Source organism: Bufo gargarizans, chromosome 3 (genome assembly GCF_014858855.1).
Source record: "Bufo gargarizans isolate SCDJY-AF-19 chromosome 3, ASM1485885v1, whole genome shotgun sequence".
Lineage (NCBI taxonomy): Eukaryota > Metazoa > Chordata > Amphibia > Anura > Bufonidae > Bufo > Bufo gargarizans.
This window is the reverse complement of record NC_058082.1, coordinates 74,933,926-74,953,344: the sequence shown is the minus strand read 5'-3', so window position 1 is coordinate 74,953,344 and position 19,419 is coordinate 74,933,926. Positions and strand designations below refer to the sequence as shown.

General features: G+C 42.0%; 1 protein-coding gene across 7 annotated transcripts in view; it reads left to right on the top strand.

Annotated features, from left to right (window-relative positions):
- The window catches only part of FRY (FRY microtubule binding protein), a 264,523-nt gene that overhangs the window by 177,488 nt on the left and 67,616 nt on the right, over positions 1-19,419 (top strand). For all 7 annotated transcript variants that reach the window (XM_044284644.1, XM_044284646.1, XM_044284645.1 and 4 more), the window contains exons 29-36: positions 195-349; positions 6,424-6,523; positions 8,146-8,317; positions 11,127-11,383; positions 12,173-12,319; positions 12,444-12,612; positions 13,812-13,902; positions 17,242-17,324. In XM_044284644.1, coding sequence (XP_044140579.1) covers positions 195-349; positions 6,424-6,523; positions 8,146-8,317; positions 11,127-11,383; positions 12,173-12,319; positions 12,444-12,612; positions 13,812-13,902; positions 17,242-17,324 — 1,174 coding nt within the window. The remainder of the gene's footprint in view (positions 1-194; positions 350-6,423; positions 6,524-8,145; positions 8,318-11,126; positions 11,384-12,172; positions 12,320-12,443; positions 12,613-13,811; positions 13,903-17,241; positions 17,325-19,419) is intronic.

The following is a 19,419-nucleotide window of genomic DNA, read 5'->3' as shown; positions in this document are numbered from 1 at the left end:
AATGATGATACCGTGCATACATTTTATGATGTTGTGTTAAAATTTATCTCCCAGATCCCCCCCTTACTATTATCTCACTCTAGGGACATTTTTTCGAGACTACCTCTTGGGAAATTTAAAGCCATTGGTATATCCATGAATTATGGTGCGATGGCTGAAATAATATTGCCGTTTCCATGCCATTATGTTTCTAGGTTCACCAGCTTGGCTGTGAAGTGGTCGTGTTGTTGCTGGAACTTAACCCTGACCAAATTAATCTTTTCAACTGGGCCATTGATCGCTGCTACACTGGATCCTACCAGCTCGCTTCTGGGTGTTTTAAAGCTATCGCCACTGTTTGTGGAAACAGGTATTACAATGACTATTGGTACATATAATCAGATACAATCACGGTTTCAGTTATACTGTAGCTGGTCTGTCAAATATTATCCGCATGGATATCTTTTTTTTTTTGCTGCCATAGATGCTGCTCTCAATGTAAACTGGAAAAGCTCCCAATGTACATACTAAACGTGTCCATAGGGTTATATTAGCCAGATGGAGGCCAAAACATAGTTTTGGGCCGCAGTCTGTCTGGTAGATGTCAGTATAAAAAAAGAAGCAGTATTGAATACCATCCTGTAGCCACCATATTCCTTTTTTGGAAGAATATAAAGTATAAATAAAAAATATTTACCATTAGTAAGTATTATTTTGAAAATACAAAAGTTGTAACATTCAGACAACAAAGGGCTCGGTCACAAAGAGGTTAAAGGGGGGGATACCTCTGTATTAGCTACACATATCACTTGGACTTCCACAGCCGTGCACCCCAGTTGGTGTATCGTGATCGCTGGATGTTGGCTGCATGCAAATAAACTCAAGGAGCTGTGACTTGTCGCATAAGTAAGGAAGGGAATATTCAGCCAGGGGTAAACTGGGAACCTAAAGTGGCCCTGGAAAAAAAAAAAAAAAAAAAGTGACTCCATGTTGTCAAAGTTCCAAGAAACTAGGGCAACACAAGTAGGCGGGGCCAGCCATACCATAGTGTGGTACAAAATACTGCCCCAGCAGAACCAAATAGCACAGTACAGCACAAAATACTACCACCTATGCCAGAGTATTCAACTGTATCACCATCCTGAAGACAGCAATACAGTTGAATTCATGAGAGCAGCTGATGCTCCTAGCATTAATTAATGCTGAGAGCGTCAGATCATTAAAAGGGTTGTCTCACGTCAGCAAATGGCATTTATCATGTAGAGGAAGTTAATACAAGGCACTCACTAATGTATTGTGATTGTCCATAATGATTCCTTTGCTGGCTGGAATTATTTTTCCATCACATTATGCACTGCTCGTTTCCATGGTTAACAGACCACGCTGTAACCCATCAGTGGTGGTCGTGCTTGCACACTATAGGAAAAAGCGTCATTTACACACCAGTCAAAAAGACTGAACTGAAGACATCCTGATGCTTCCTGAACGGATTGCTCTCCATTCAGAATGCATGGGGCTATAACTGATCAGTTCTTTTCCGGTATAGAGCCCCTATGACGGAACTCTATGTCGGAAAAGAAAAACGCTAGTGTGAAAGTACCCTAATATTTGGAGCTGGGAAAATAAAATAAAAATGCCACCAAAAAGTCAAAATTGCACAAAAAGGCCATTAAAAATCTACTGTATGTGAACCCCCTCATAAAGAAGTCAGTGCAAACTTTTGTTCGGAAATTGCAGACCCCAATATGTCCTGGCAGCTGCTGACCAGTAACGTAAAGCTTACATTACTATGCTGACGGTGTATTCTGGAAGTTTTGTATCTAAGTATAGAACTAATTGTTATTCACAATGCATTGGTGACTTTACAGGGCTTATTGTTCCCGAAGAGAAAAATTCACTTGCGTCCTTTTCAAGTTGACCTTCCTTTGTCCCCGTCCATGCATGTGCTGATGCGGCCGGGCAGATTGTTCTAGTAGAGGGTCAGGTTACCATTTGGGAACCTGATTATTTTGATTTCCCAGTGACTGAGCATTCCGGAGAGTCACAGGGAGGCCTAATCTGCCTCAGCTGACTTCCTCTTATCACTGGCTTCTAAGAGGCGGCTCCTGCAGCTATTAATATGCTGGTGGAATAACATTATTTCATTCTCATGCAGGCACAAGTGCCGTAATCTCAAAAAGCTCAGAAAATACAGTTCCCACAATAAGGGCTTTACATACGGCCGATCATTTGCAGGTGTCCGGATGTTTGCCATACAGGTTGCCTTTGCTTTATCCCTCAGAAGATATTTCTTTCTACAAAGGGGAATCCATCTAAAGTTGGCGTTAGATGGCAAGAATTGCCCGATATCGCAGCTGCTTACGTATGATCGCTACAGTAGAGCTGCTCAGTAAAGGGGCATTTGTGGAGAGAGATTTGCATGGATGGCCTGGCCATGGACCCTACAGTGAAATTTCCCAGTGGGTCGATGCCCAGAGGGACACCCAAGCCCTCCTCTTGCACGCCATCCAGATACATAAAGAGCTGATTCTCTCAGCATTAGTTAATTTAGACAGCATTGTGGTTCTGCTGAGGTAGTATTTTGTATTTCTGTTGCCCCGCCTTCTGTCAATTTGGACCCGCCTACAACATGGTGCCACATTTTTTTCCATGGCCTCTTTAAGTTCTCAGTCCGCCTCTGGATATTTGTAAGGATAGAATATATCAAAAAAGAATTTGCATTGGTGTGTAAGTTTCCTCAAGGATGTTGGGGGGGGGGGGGGTTACTATGTTTGACCATTTGGAATTATCGTTCTCTATTGTTTTGGCATCTGTTAGATTTGGGTCCTATGGGAATGCCCTCTGTGAACCCATCCTAAAGGACTCTATAGACACTTATATACTGTACAACACAAAGGACAGCTCTGGTATTCTTAATGCCAACAGTCCAAATTTGCAAGGACTGTGCCTAATTTTCTCAGAAAATTCTGGCAAATTTGGGCTGTCCGGGCAAAAAAATGGGAATGCCCAGAAGCAGGGCTTAAATGCCTCAAATTTACCATCAACAATGTTAGTACGTATGGGACCCAATTATAGCGAATGGACATCTGTACTACAAATCATCTGACAGTACCATCCAAACTAGGACTTGTAGATTAAAGGGGTTTTCCGAGGTAAATCGAGCAGCCCCTGTAAATGAATTAAAATAAAAGCATCAATTCTAACCTGCTTTTTCCAGGGATGAGCTCTGGTCCTCCTCACTGGCCTCAGCAGTGACGTCCCATGTACTACTCAGGCCAGTGATTGGCTGCACGGTGACCTGTGTGCATGGAACGTCACTGCTGCAGCCAGGAAGATGACGTCAGCGGAAGGGCAGCACTGAGAGAACAGGGAAAAGTATCTTTTGTTATTTTAGACCATTTACAGGAGCTGCCTTGGTTTTTATTTAATTCATTAAAAGGGTTAATGAATGTAGACCGCATGTAATAAGTAACCATTGAGGAGGACGCATCACTCGCACTAGCTCGTGGCCTTTTCAAACAGCTGATTGGAGGGGATTTTTTTCAACTGCATGTGTATGGGGTTTTTAAAACTCCACCCAAATGTGTTTTAGTATACTTTGCTGTGGGTTTTCATTGTGAAAAAGTCGTTTTGGAAAAGTCTACACAAAAAAATGCTGTAGTTGGATGAATGAATACTAAGTAGCAAGGTGAAAATAAAATGCAATAAGAAAAAGTGTTAAGTGAGGTCATCAAATAAATGATTCTTGGCCACCTACCAAGGTGGGGTACTTGGATGCGGATTAGCTAGCCGACATTCAAAGCATTGTGTCTATGTAGTGTTCTTGTGTACCGACTCCTTCTCCTGCCGTTTGCTCAGTTTATGTACTTCTAGTGTTTTATAGGCTATTGGGTCATACATTCCTTTGTGCTTGGCCTCCTACAATAATTCTAATGCCAGACCTCCTGGTCACACTAAGAAGACTTAGTGTTTCAACTCCCAAAGAAACCAGTGACCTTATTTTCCACTGTTGTGTTCAAGGTAACGAGCAAACAAAATGATGAGGCCAAAAATAAAAAAGCTTCCAAAATGAAGGGGAGAACTAGACACTGATGCGTAAAAGTGGCCATAGATCCATGTATGTATGCCTAAGTGGATGAGCATTCAGATTTTTTATTTTGGATCATTTTATCCATCAAGTCCTACCCAGATATTTGTCATCTTAGAGGGTGTCTCCTCCTTTTTTCATTATATTCTACTTACGGATGTAGTAGAGTTAACACTCGTGCTTTATAGTACATAGTACATAAGGCCGAAAAAATACATTTGTCCATCCAGTTCGGCCTGTCATCCTGCAAGTTGATCCAGAGAAAGGCAAAAAAAAAACTGTGAGGTAGAAGCCAATTTTCCCCACTTTATGGGAATAAAAAATTCCTTCCCGACTCCAATCAGGCAATCAGAATAACTCCCTGGATCAACGACCCCTCTCTAGTAGCTATAGCCTGTAATATTATTACTCTCCAGAAATACATCTAAGACGTGTTATCTAAACTAAATGCGTTAAGCAAACACCTTCAATTGCTTTTGAATGGCTTTTGTTTCAAGATAACGCGATGAGTTAAGAAATTTGAGTTAAGAGTTTGTGTGTTAACCCTGCTTAATCTGTAGTTCCAAAATTCAGCGCTAATGAATTAATCAAAATAACTTCAGATAACTTTTTATATGTCCAAGCTCCATTTTTTTATCCCCTGCATAGATTTACTCACTGGCAGCTCCCAGTCAACACTAGAGGGAGCTCAGGAGCTTAATGTATACTGTCTTGTAATTGAGTTCAATTTATAACAGTAGAGAGTTACCTCCTAAACTCCCTCTAGTGGTGACTTGAGGAAGCCAACGGATTTAGCTTTTTCCTAAAAGTTGCTATTCTGGACATCCTCTGTAATCATCTATTTGGCCACAAGTGAAGGTTATGTTGATCTAGACAATATTAAAACCCAACAGTCATAAGCCGACTTGAGCATTTTATCATGCATTGTTTGGCTACATAAGCTTAAAGTGGTATTTCTGACTTGCCTATATATAGTATAGCTAAAGTATAAGCCATAAATGTCTGATAGATGCAGATCCCACCACTGGCATCCGGACCAGCATCTAGAAAGGTTGTCTGCTGACCCTCATCCAACCATTGTTCACTGGTGGAGGATGATTGGAGGAGTGGTTGTGTGATCCATTTATGTCATAGATGGAAGGGTAGGGAAAACGCCTTTAATAAAGGGCATCTGTCAGCAGCTTTGCACCTATGACACTGGCTGACCTGTTACATATGCACTTGGCAACTGAAGGCTGAGAAAAATGTGCCCACGTTGCTGAGAAAAATGATGTTTTATTATATGCAAATAAGCCTCTAGGAGCACTGGGGGCGTTGTCATTACTCCTAGAGGCTCTGTTTTCTCTGCAACCGCTCGTCCTCTCCACTTTGATAGGGCCAGGAGTAATTATGTTTTCACTGGCTGGTCCTATTAATCAAAGTGCAGAGGATGCAGCATTTGCAAAGAGAGCTGAGGTGTAACGGCAACGCCCCTGTTGCTCCTAGAGGCTCATTTGCATATAATAAAACATTATTTTTCTCGGCACATGTGAATATGGGACCAATACAGATGCCTTCAGCTGCCAAGCGCCCATGCAGCAGGTCAGACAGTGTAGGTAAAATCTGCTGACAGATGCCTTTTAATGTTGACAGATCTTTTAAAAAATTTATGGAGACCTCCCGCTGTCACTTGATGGCAGGAATTAAGGATTGGGCATATTAAATCTCACTTTGTTCAATCTTTTTCTGCCAGTGGATTAGACGCCGCCAGAATTGTCTTATAGAAGCATGTCTCCCTCTCCCCTACTGACTAAACTAGTTCTTGGCTGGACAGGAGCTCAGGGCAATATGGCCTAGCTGCTATGTGTAGTATGCCGTGTCACGATGTACAAAAGTTACCGACTAGCTTTAGCTTTGCATAGAAAATGCTGTTGAAATTGCTATTCTTTTTTTATCTACTAAAAAAATGTTTCTGCATGTTTCTGGATAGAGCAAAGAATTAAAGCCAAACTGATTTACAGTTTGGAAGATTTCCCTACCGAAGGTCCAGATTCACTTTTTCTGTTGATGCCAAATTTGGAGGATTCTTCAGATTTTTTTCAGTTTTTATCTATTGCTTTCCTGTCCATGAGTTACACAGAGAAAACAGCCTTATTATTGGAAAGTAAAAAATGAAATCTAGGGATTATAGGATTCTTAGAAGCACTTGGAGGCCGAATATTAATGTTCTTCTTCCAAGGACAAGCTAATGGGCCGCTCGGCAAATGTAGCATTTTATAATGAGCTTGTTGGTTCCTATTATCTTATCACTTTTGGCTGCTGTTTCGCATGACCCTTTGTATAAAAATGTTTCATCTTGTCCTTCTGTCTTTCTTTAGGAATTATCCTTTTGACATTGTCAGTTTACTGAACTTGGTTCTGTTCAAGGCGTCTGATACAAACCGTGAGATCTATGAAATATCGGTGCAGCTAATGCAGGCAAGTACAAAAAGTCACTAAAATCAGTCAATGTATCCTGTTCCTGCCATTTTTAAAGGTTATAGGTGGGCATGGACTGTCAGGAAGGTCTGGTAGGTCATCAAACCCTGTAAACAGCATCTGTTCTTTCTGTATGTTTATCTCAATGATCTCCAGCATGTTAGGAGATGTTCTTATGCAGATTGAGCAATATCAATCATTGTTCCCACATACACGCTTTGTTCGGCCGAGCATGTATGCATTGGTCCGTGGGGAGAGAGGACAGAGCCACCGATCACCTGGGAGAACAAAAGGATCTGGGGGAGAGTTGGGAGGTCTCCATACAGGTTAGATTGTCAACCAAGCACACTGTTCTCACCACTAATGTGTATGGAGGCCTTAAGAGTCATGGAAGGAACACTGAAGGAGAAACATCCTCAAGACCCTTCTGTCCTGGGTAGCAAAACCCAGCAGAATGATCAGGGTCCAGTTTTAATCTTTACGATTTGGCCACATGTCTTCTACATCAATCAACCATAACATTAAAACCTAATATTGTGCAGGTCCCCCTCCTGCCACCAAAACATCTGACTTTTTCAGGTATAGATGCCGCAAGACCTATGGAGATGTCCTGTGGTATCTGGCAGTAAGCCTTTAGCTCCATATGACCAACCCACAGTGGGAATCGTACTTGCCTGATCACCACCACTGGGTTCTAGCTTCCTTGCAGATTCTGCAGGTCCCATGTATCCCCACGTCGGCATCCGGTGACCGCGTAAATGGCTGGCCACAGCAGTGATGTCACCCATGCGTCATGTGACCTGACACATGAGACACGTCACCAATGCAGCCAGTTCAACCAGATGAGACCTGATGATTTGCTAGGGCAGAGATGAAGCTAGTGGAAATCGGGTAAATTTAATGACCACCGTGAGAACGGCCATGCTAGGGTGTTTGTAGAAAAGGTCCCCATGGGTAAGTGACTCCTCTAAAGTAGGGGGAGGACAATCACTAATGCCATCGCTCTTCCCCATACAGACTTGTTGTTTGCCGACAGCAGATTATGTTTACACAGCACGATCTGCTGCTGGCAAAAGTCAATTTTTGTGTACGCACAAACGATCGGGTTACCAAATGAATCGGGTAATGAGTGGTACATTTACTATGAACGCTCATTAGGGATTATCTTTAAGAATCTTGGCCCATGTAAGGGGCCCTTAAGATGCTCAGTCTAATTGGGATCTGGGGACTTTGGAGGTCAAGTCAACACGTTAAACTCTTTATGTTCTTCAAACCATTCCTGAACTACAAAATGATCTCTTGTTCTATAAAAGTCCCATTTTTTTTAAATAAAAATACTGTTGTAAGATGACAGCTCCCATGTTCTAAATGTGAAAATACTAAATCTGCATAAACGGCCTGCTAGGAAAGTTGAGTTGAAAGATTTAGTTTGAAATTATATATGTGTATGTAGCAGTGCTGAGTTTATCACTTGGTGTTCTGGTGTACTGCAGGTACAGTAACCATTGAATTAGTAAAATGAATTCTACTACATCTGTATATAGATTCTTAAGGAGCAAACGGTTGCATCTTTGTATATGGTCTGTCAAGGTAATTTAATTTAGTTTCTATTCATTCGGTAGGTTCTTGAGGGAAAGCTGTTTGTATACTCTAAGAAAGTTGCAGAGCAGAAGCCTGGAAGTATCCTGTATGGGACACATGGGGTTTTGCCACCCTTATATAGTGTTTCATTAATCCGGTTATCCAACGAGCTGGCACGGATGTATCCTGAGCTCACTCTGCCCTTGTTTTCAGGTAATACTTAGTATTTAGCGGTCTGTGTATCGTTGGGTGGTCCAGATAATGAATCAAGAATTCCTTCTGCTCAGAACCAAGACGGCTCAGTGATGTAGATAATTGGTTTAACTTCTAACCATGAAAATGATGTATAAAGCAGACCAATATATATTTACTAAGAAAAAAGTATGTTTAGTACCCTGATTTAAGCCCCTATTTAGGCTGCACGATAATCGATAATAATTATTAGGGCCAAGCGTTCATAGGAATGCTCGTTCACGATAACTGGCTTGTCGGTTGATGGCCATCTTTCATTGGAAGCATGCCCGATTATCAGCAGCACATCTCCCTGTGTAGTCAGGGTTGTGCTGCTGATAATAAATACAACTGAATGAGAGAGGAACGACAACATCCTTCCTCCCAGATTTACAGATGTAGCAGGGTTAACACACAAACTCTTAACTCAAATTTCTTAACTCATCGAGTTATCTTGAGACAAAAGCCACTGAAAAGCAATTGAAGGTGTTTGCCTGATGCATTTAGTTTAGATAACACGTCTCAGAAAGCATGAGTGTTAACTCTACTACATCTGGAGTTTGCATCAGCCTGTGTAATCAGCCAGTGCAAACAAGGCCGATGCATGTTTTATCATCCAGCGGAGCTCATTCTGCCGGTATATCGGGTAATGTAATACCACCCTTACTGTTACCTTGTAATGCTGGGTTTCTGGATTTGAATCTGACCACGGGCAACATCTGCATGTAGTTTGTATGTTCTAAGTCCCGTGTATTTTCTCAGGTTACTCTAGTTTCCTCCCACACTCCTAAATTACGGTAATAGGTTTATTGGTTTCCTATGAAATTGATTCATCCTAAGATAGGGAAATTAAAGGGGTTTTCCAGATCCATAAAGCTGTTTAACTCTGCATGACCTCTCAGGTGAAGCGTACTTATTAGAGATGAGCGAATTTCATATTTTGAAATTCGTTCTCACATTTCGTTTGGTGGTAAATGGTGAATTGCGTTATGGATTCCGTTACCACCGACTATAACGCAATTCTATGACGGAATGCATAACGGAATGCCTTTAGAGGCATTCCGTTATTCATTCTGTCATAATAGAAGTCTATGGGCTGCAAAATGGATCTGTTCCGTTATGCAGGGGAGTCCTCTTCTGCATAACGGAAACGAGACTGATCCGTTTTGCAGCCCATAGACTTCTACTATGACAGAATGAATAACGGAATGCCTCTAAAGGCATTCCGTTATGCATTCCGTCATAGAATTGCGTTATGGTCCGTGGTAACGGAATCCATAACGCAGTTCACCTTTTACCACCAAACGTATGAATGAATTTCATAAGCGCGAAATTCGCTCATCTCTAGTACTTATCTGCTCCCAACACTTGGTTCCGGTTCCTAGGGTCCACAGCTGTCTTCTGTGGACTTCCAGTGCTGCAGGCAAACATCAGGCATGGACGGGGGTCATGTGCGCTGCTACAACCAATGACTGGCCGCTCAGGTGATATGTCCCCCCGAGCAACATGTGACCCGTGGCGGGTCACATGCTGCTTGGGGGGACATATCACCTGAGCGGCCAGTCATTGGTTGTAGCAGCGCACATGACCCCCGTCCATGCCTGATGTTTGTCGCTGAAGCCAACAACTGGCCACAGCGGTAACGTGTATATTAGAGGCAATGCAATCCCCTGTCTGGATTGTTACCTGTGGGGCCGGAAGTCCAGAGAAGACAACGTTGGACCCTAGAAGCTGGGAACTGAGCATCAGGGATCAAGTAAACTTCACCCAACAGGTCCTGCTGGGGGGTTAAAAATTGATATGGCACTGGACAACGCATTTATATTGTGTGACCCTTTGTGGACTAATAGTCAGTGTGTGGCTCTGCAGAATATGTTGCTGATATTTGTGTGGTTTTGTACATTATTTTCTAGGGGCATTTATGATTGGTGTTCAGATTGTCTATAGATTTTGTCAATCTATTATTTAATAAAGTCTGAAATGTTAAAAAAAAAATAATCTAAAAATTTTTAAGGCTGGGTATGCTAGATTCCCTCATGAAAAGGTCTACTTAAGTACATAGTAAGCCAGGTGAATATGGGGACACTAGCTTATTATATCCTGGGGTTTTGATGCTGAATATTTGACTAGTGTGAAATGGAATCGAGTGCATCGTGTTTTGTATATATATTTTTTTAACATGGAGGACCATGCTCTGGTACTGCATGTCCCAGCACCACTTTATTCACTTGCATTCATTACTTTTTTTATTTTTTTTCATGTAAATGTTTAAAATGATTTCCAGTAAAGGCTGCTTTGATTGCCTCATAATGAGAGAATTGCAAAAGAGCCAAATAATATGGGCTATTTAGATGTTATTGGAATCGTGGATAAAAGCCTGGCTTCTAGAATATAGTCTTCATAGTAAACGTCCTCTGCTCAATTTCCCTGCAGTTCTGAATGCTTACGTCAAGTCTGTAGAAGTAGAGTTGTGGTACCATTTGTTGCCTTCAAAAGTATGTTGTGGTGGTTTTGTGTTTTTTTTCTTACCAAAGAGTTAAAGGGGTTCTGCGGACTACAGATATCCTCAGGTTATAAGTATAATGCAAGCTAGAAGATAAGAAATGCAAAGTGTAGAACAATATTCGAAGGGGAATATGTACACAGAAGAAGTTGGTCTTGCCCAAAATATTTCAACTTTTAATGTGATATGAGATATTACCATGATTTAGACATGTAAGAGAAGAACTGAGCACGTGCTGCCATGACTAATAGCTTTCTTGTGTTTACTGGTTGACTCCAACACTAACAGAAGTGAGCCAGCGATTCCCAACTACTCATCCTAATGGACGCCAGATCATGCTCACCTACCTACTGCCATGGCTACATAACATCGAGCTGGTGGACAGTAGACTACTTCTTCCGGACTCCAGCCCCAGTACCCCAGAGGAAGAAATCACTGATAGAGATGGAGAACCAATTAGCACCTCTGGGCTCAAAGGAAATGGATGGGGATCTCCAGAGGCCACCTCCCTGGTTCTTAATAATCTCATGTACATGACGGCAAAGGTAATAACCTGAGCACACACTAGGCATGGCATCTACACATGTGTACAGCTTAGGAAAGCCTGGCATGACACCTGTAGTTACAGATACTTTTCCATCACCTGAACAAAAGATTGTAGAAGTGTCTTTAAATCGAGGAGACCTACTAAAGGCCTGTCTTTTTTTTACTGAAATGTGATCACTAGACATTAAAGACCTAAAGCCTGAACTGGAGAGGTGGCCATAAACCTTTTTTTAACTCTCCACTTAACACTTGTTTGGCCGTTTGCTCTTTACCCAACCTCCCCACACACGTATATGTCCTAGCATGCACGTGATCTCATTGGGGAAGGGGGAGCAGGCAGCTCTATGCCTTTGGTGGCTGTTTATCTCTCTTGAGGACAAAAGGATGGGGCATGGTGAATCCAAAATGCCTGATCCTTTTCTCCAACATCTACCGAATGAACCTTGGCCAAACCTGTAACACATCAGATGTTGGCTAGTCATCTCCAACTTGAAGACATCTCTCCAAGACATGCGCATCCTGTCTATATATTTGTAGTTTTGTCTTTCATGGGTATGTTCTATAATTTGCGAATCTGCGTCAGAATTTGACAAGTGAACAAGCCCTGAAGCTGCTTGCTCTAGCTCGTAGAGGGAAGCATCCCATGTGAGGGACCTCTCTCTATAACGTGTGCATGTCCTAAGATACAACTCCAATTGTTAATATTAATAATCGGCTCAGCCATCAGTTTATTTCAGTATAAAATATCAATGTATATCTGATTTCTTTTATTTTTTGTTCTTGTGCAGTACGGGGACGAGGTGCCAGGCCAGGAGGTGGAAAATGCTTGGAACGCCTTGGCCAATAATGAGAAGTGGAGCAACAACCTCCGTATAACGTTACAGTTCTTGATCAGTCTATGTGGGGTCAGCAGTGATACCACTCTACTGCCTTATGTAAGATCTTTTAATATATTTTTATATGTACATATATTTTTTTTATTTTAAGTAGTTTTTTTAATTTACAAAGAAATTTAGACTTTGCTCGCCACGCAGAATCATTTTACTTCTGCTTCTACAGATCAAAAAAGTGGCAATCTACTTGTGCAGAAATAACACCATCCAGACGATGGAAGAGCTTCTCTTTGAGCTTCAGCAGACTGATCCTGTGAATCCCATAGTTCAACATTGTGATAACCCTCCCTTCTATCGCTTCACCGCCAGCAACAAGACCTCCGCTGTTCCCTCTGGTAAGGAATGGGTACATTTTGAGCTGTGATTTTTTTTTTTTAAGTTTGAATTTATTTTTATTTTTTTAGCTGCTCCTTCATGTGCTTTTAGCTTTAACTATAAAGTGCTCTGTAGCACAAGAGAAAGATCTAAGAAGCAGAAGAAAGTCTTGTGCCTACAAGGGTTTTATTCTTGTTGAGATCTGGTTAGGCATATTTGCTCTGGGAAATTCAGCGCTCTCTTTTCCAGCACACACAAGCCGTTTCATAGAAAGTCTACAAGGAAGATAAGTAGTTTGACACCGTTTTTTTTTTTACTTGGTTGTATAAAGCGCATTCCTCCTTATAGATCAATAGCAGATAAGAGGGTAATTTTTTTTTCTACTGATTTAAACAAGATATCGCTGCAGCAGATGAGTGCGTGGCTTAACCCGAATCGCTTCCTGGTTTCAGAGCGGCAGGAAAAAAAAAATCTATCACCACTAAGAATATTGTATTATTTGGCATCTGGAGAGAATTGCCATAGAAAACTGAATGTGAGCACATTATGAGTAGGTCAAGGAACACATAGACAACTACATATGACTACAAATGCACAGACAAATCTGCGTCTATAAGGCCTTGTTCACACTTCAGTGAATGGTGAACGTGTGCTCCATGGACAGCACACGTACCCACGGATTTTTGTGTGTTCACACAGCTTTGTTGTTCTACGGACTATGGGTCAGTGGAAAAAAACCACAGAGACATGCACTGCTTTGGTCTTTGATGTGGACCATACTCATGTCCGTGTAAACCACTGACACAACATGGATGCCATTCATGTTCTCTCTCTGTGATTTTCACGGATTATTGGTAGGAGATGCTCTGGAAATGAATTTTTTAGCTGAGCAGTGTCCGGGGAATACGAATGACATATGGAGGGCAAAAAATGGACATCTAGACCAAACAAGGATCTTGCACGGACCATCATGTCATGCATGTCAACACGGACGTGTGAAAGAGGCCTGCCATAGAGTTTACTGCAGATCCACTGCGCGTTTTAACCCCTTACACTCAAAGGAGTGAAATCTGCAGAGAAAATTAACACAATGTGGACTATACTGAGGTGTACGTTGGGAAAACCTCACAACAGAGGATTATACCTCCGAAGGAAGGCATCACATATGAGTCCTCTGTAGACACTGGTGTTCCTAATGGTTGTTTCTGCTGATTTACAGGCACAACCTCCAGCAGTAATACCGTTGTTGCTGGACAAGATGGATTCCCTGATCTGGAAGACAGCAGGATGGCTAAAGAATCCGATGACAGGTGGGTATCAAAAATTAAACGTGTTGCGTTAGTTTGGTCTTAAAGGGGGTTACCCAGTTTTTTTTTATACCCCCCCCAGCCAGCAGTACCTGTGAAGAAATTAATACTCATCTGCTCCCCACCATTGTGTTCCAGCTCCATGGCTCTCGGGTTGTCTTCACTGGACTACTGGTCCTCATCTGTCAACTCCTGCATGGACGAGGTTAGGTGTGCTGCTGGAGCCAATGACTGGCCAGATCGGTGACATGTCCCCATGAGGCACGTGACCTAATGCTGACGTGTTGTTTGAGGACACCTCACCAATGAAGCCAATCATTGGCTGCAGCGGCACACATGACCTCATCCATGTGGAAGTTGACAGACTGGGACCAGAAGTGCAGTGAAGACAGCTGAGAGCCATGGAACGGGCACAGAGTGGTGGGGAGCAGGTAAGTTATGTGTCGCCAAGCAGCGGCGCACCTGCCCTAATCTGTGCAGGAGTTGACAGATGGGGACTGGACAGATGAAGTCCAGTGAAGACAACCTGAGAGCCAGCAGGGAACAGGTACATTTCAGAGCACATTTCTTTACAGGTACCACTGTTTTTGGGGGGATGAAATAAAAAAATAAATAAATGGAACAACCCTTAAACCGGCACAGTTGCCACTATGAGCACACCCAGCCCTTCAGATGCTTCTGAGAGCTGTCTTCTATACATTGTTTCTTAGCGCGGTGTGTTCAGTATTTCTTGGTTTGGAATGGTTCCATACCCTCAAACCTTGTTCAGGCCGCCTGCCTGTATATTACAGATGAAGTCTGAATGTCCAGATGTTTCATTAATACGGTTAATTTCAGGAGTAAGGAAGTGACTAATGATTTTTGTAAAGCAAGATGCTATCAGTGCTTTTCTGATGTTTCCCTCACTGGTTGGTGGTGTTTTTTTTTAATGTAATTCTGCTTCAGTTTATGAACCTAATAAAGTCATTGCGATTTATTTAAAAGGATTTTACAGTATCGGTGTTATATTGTTGTGAGCTCCGCCAGTCTGCTGAATGAAGGGGCCATGGTGCTCTAGTAAGCTCTGCAGCCCCTTCACTTTTTACACAGGTACGTCATCTGCTCCATATGAGTGGCTGTACAGATACCGCAGCTCGGCACCTTTGAAGGTGACAGGGATGGCCACGGACTGGGTTATCGAGGGGGACTGAGTTCCAGTACCAGCCACAACCATACCCAGTTGTAAAGTGCTGTGCCTGTGTAATCCATGAAGGAGACAGTGCCCCACGGTCGGGTCAAAGGGAACAGATCTGTAGTACTAGGCATGACAGGGAGCACCAAAGTCCTTTCATTCTGGGGGGTCAAAGGGGACTAAGCCGCAGCACCAGGCATGCTCACACCCATGTATATGGCACCTTGCCTGTGTAAACAGTGAAGGAGACAGTGCCCCACTGTCTGTTCATTTTTGGGTTCAAAGAGAACTGAGCTATGGTACCAGGCATGGCTACACCCATATGTAGATACTCTGACTGTGTAAACAATGAAGAAGACGGGGAGAGCCCCAGAACCAGGCATGCCCACACCCATATATATGGCACCATACCTGTGTAAACAATGGAGATGGTGCCCTACAGTCCCTTCGTTCTGGGGGTCGGACCGCCATGATACCTACTATAAATACACCATTGGGCTTGTTTGTCTCACACTCGAAATGTTATTTTTAATTTTTCTTTTTTCTTTTTAATCAGAGCTTGTATTTGTCATTGTTATTAACTGGTTTATGGTGGGTAACATAGAAACTGTTTATATAAGGAGATTTTTAGCATTCGTGTTTTTCATCTACACCATAAATGGTAGTTTTCACTAAAGCTCACCAAGAAGATTTTTGCTCAGAAATATTTCTGTGTAAATATTATAGTTTCTTATCACATTAGACATGCAGAACCTCCAGACTGTTCATAGAAACAGATCTCGCCGGGCACCCAGTCTGATGGCTGACATCATTTCTTGTATACATATGTATATAGGGCTAGGGCCGAATTTGGGATTGCGCCCAACAACTGTCCTGTGTCAATGTGCTGCCGATCATCCGACCAGATCATTTATGTGGCACATAAAATCATCGTTTGTCGCCAGCACATCATCCCGTATAACCAGGAATGTGCTGACAACAAGAAGTCTGTATGGGAATAAGCGATCATAGTTGTGATTGTTCATCCCCATCCAGAGCAACGATTGACACATGGGCTGATCAGGCAGTAATCAGGAACAAACTGTTTATTCTCAATCCTTGCCCTGTGTACCGTGTTAATGAGCCCTTAGACTAAACAGTCAAATTTATTTAAAATGGGTTGTCCCACGGGAAATATTCTACATTTTTCATACCAGAACATGGATCCAAATACTTTGGTAATTGGATGTAATTACAAATGTAATATAGCCAGTGAGTATAGTATAGCCCAGGGATCAGCAACTCCAGCTGTTGTGAAACTACAACTCCCAGAGTGATCATTTAACTTCTGTGGGAGCAAGAGAACAGCCAATCAAATGTGCATGATGAGAGATGTAGTTTCACAACACCTGGAGTGCCGGAGGTTGCTGATCCCTGGTATAGCCACTATCTGCACAGCGCCGCCTGCTGTTTGCTGTTTTTCCAGTTTCTCTGTCCTCATCGCTGAGGTGGACACACACGCTCAGTTCCATCCTTCAACTGCCACCAGCTGCAGTAGAAAGGACACGTCCCCTGAGAGAGTGCATGCCCCCTAAGCTGCCACGCATGGACAGTAATATAAAGGCATGTGTATGCCTAAAATTCTACAAAAACCACAGAAGTATATCACATGGAAACAGTACAGTAAATACAGACCGCAGACCAGCTGGACACCCAACACCTCATGCCCCTATAGAAGCCAAAATGGCAGCTGCCACATTCTCGACTGCTTTCGGAAGCACATGAAGTAGCTTGGTCCTGTCACATGTGCTACAACAGTATATCACAAGCAGTGACGTGCCGCTGAAGCACATGTGACCACTGAGACCAGTGATTGACCTCCGTGGACAAGGACCACTTTCGGGCTGGCAGGGTTTTTTGTTTTTGTTTTTATAACTGGGCACAGGTTATCACCATTAGGGTTGCTGCCTCCTAGGCCCGACAACCCCTTATAAAGAAAATCTAATGGGAAAGCAAATCGCACCTGAAAGCATTGGTGATTTCTGTGACTCTCGATTGCATTGGAAAGGCCTTCAGACTGGTAAAAGAATCGGGCCAAAAAAGAGAAGCTTTAGAAATTTCTGAGCAGAATACTGTATTTTGCAAGAGACTCCATTAATATTCAGGCTGCTTTGCTTTGTTTGTCCTGTTAGGTTTGGGAACGTCATCAGAGCTCATACCAGGCTGGAGTCCAGATACAGCAACAGCTCTGGAGGATCCTATGATGATGATAAAAGTGAGAGCACATTTTTGCATCTTGTTTTTGTTGCCACTTGTGTCTGTTTCTTCCTAGGTTTCCCCTTCCAGTTCACATCTGGCTGCGGCAATGAAAAACAGCAACTGTAAAGGAAATTGTTTTGGAATTTGGCCTAAAGGGTCGGATTGGCCTCTTGAGTAGGAGGTCTTATCATACAATGAAGCAACTGGTTCTTTCTAAGGACTGAAAGACTGGATTATCAATATGAAATGACAAGGCCGAGTTCGCATTACCGTTCAGCTCTCCGTTCTTCTGACCTGTCAGAAAGATAGAAAAAAACGGATCCGTTATTTTGAGCATCAGGTATGATCAGAGATCAGTTATTTTTGATGGGAGAAAAAGTCCTTCAAAAAGTACTTTTTTCTCCCTTTCAAAAATAACTTATCTCTGATGGATGTGACACACATTGATGCAAACTGATCATAATTGATGCTTAAAATAATGGATCCGTTTTTTTTTTTTTCTTCTGACTGATCAGAAGAATGGAAAGCTAAATGGTGATGTTAGCTTGGCCTAAGGTCGTATTCATATGACTGTGTGACGCCAGTGTCCCTTTTGCAGACCTCACGACTGGCTATGTGCACCCTGCATTATGTTGCGGACTAGTGTTGAGCGTGAATATTCGAATAGCGAATATTAATCGCGAGTATCGCAACTTTTTTTTTAACATCTGAAAACATGATTCCTCCCTGCTTCTTTCTTGTGGGTCAATGAGTCATTGGCCCACAAGCAACTTAAGCAGGAAGGAATCATGTTTTCATATGGAAAAAAAATGACGAATATTAAAAAAAACTAATATATAGCAATATAGGGAATATATTAGTTATTTAGAATATTCGCCTTTTTTTTTCCAATCTGGACAGTTGTTCGCATACTCCTCCCCGACAAGTGTCCCTGTCACCATGGGAACACCTGTGGGTTAGAAAATACCATCGGATCTGAGTTTCCCTGAGATTGTGAAAACTCAGATCCTATGGTATATTCTAACCCACAGGGTTCCCATGGTGACGGGGACGCTTGTCGGGGAGGAGTATGCCAATGTGGAAAAACAGTATAGATTGAAGAAAAAAAAAAAAAAAAGACTAATATTGTAAATAACGAATATGTTTGCTGTATTTCTATAACTAAATTTTTAAAAATATTCGTCATATTCTAAAAAACAAAGTTATAGCAATATAGCGAATATTCGTAAAATACACATATAGACTGCAATTTAGCTAATAGAGTGCTATAATCTTTTTTTTTTATAGTTCAAATTTTTTTTGTCGCTTCTGAACTTCAGATTTTGAAAAAATGTACACTATTAAAAAAATAACTATAGCACTATATTAGCTAAATTGCAGTCTATATGTGTATTTTACGAATATTCGCTATATTGCTATAACTTAGTTTTTTAGAATATTCGTCATATTCTAAAACAAGAATATATAGCAATATAGCGAATATTCGTAAAATACAGATATTAGCCAATAGTCAAAGCCAACCAATCGGAAAGTTGCCTTATACAGTTTTATAAAAAAAAAAAAAAATCGCAATATGCGAATAATTAAATCGCATATTATTCGCGATAAATAGAATAACGACGAATATTCGATTTAGACGAATATAAGACAAATATCGAATATGGCACCTCCCGCTCATCACTATTGCGGACCCATTGACTTCAATGGATCCACAAGATGCAGCCAAAGACAGGACATGTCCTATCTTTTGTGGTGCGGAGGACACACACAAACTCACGGAAGCCCTTCTATATACTTTCAGGTTCGTGCCTTCAAGCTGCAAAAAATAGAACATGTCCTGTCTTTGGCCGCATCTTGCAGATTGCGGACCCATTGAAGACAGTGGGTCCTCACCGCGATGCAGGGTGCACACGGTTGGTGCATGTGTTTTATGGATCCGCGGTCTGCAAAATGGACACTGCCATTTCACGACCTTGTGAAAACTGCCAAATTCTGATCTTAGCAAATACAGGTTATTCCTTGTATAATAAAAAGTGATAGTTTTCCTACGTTCCTGGGTGCTGTCTGTCCATCACATGACCAGGACAGATCAAAAGAAAAAGGTTTGGTGC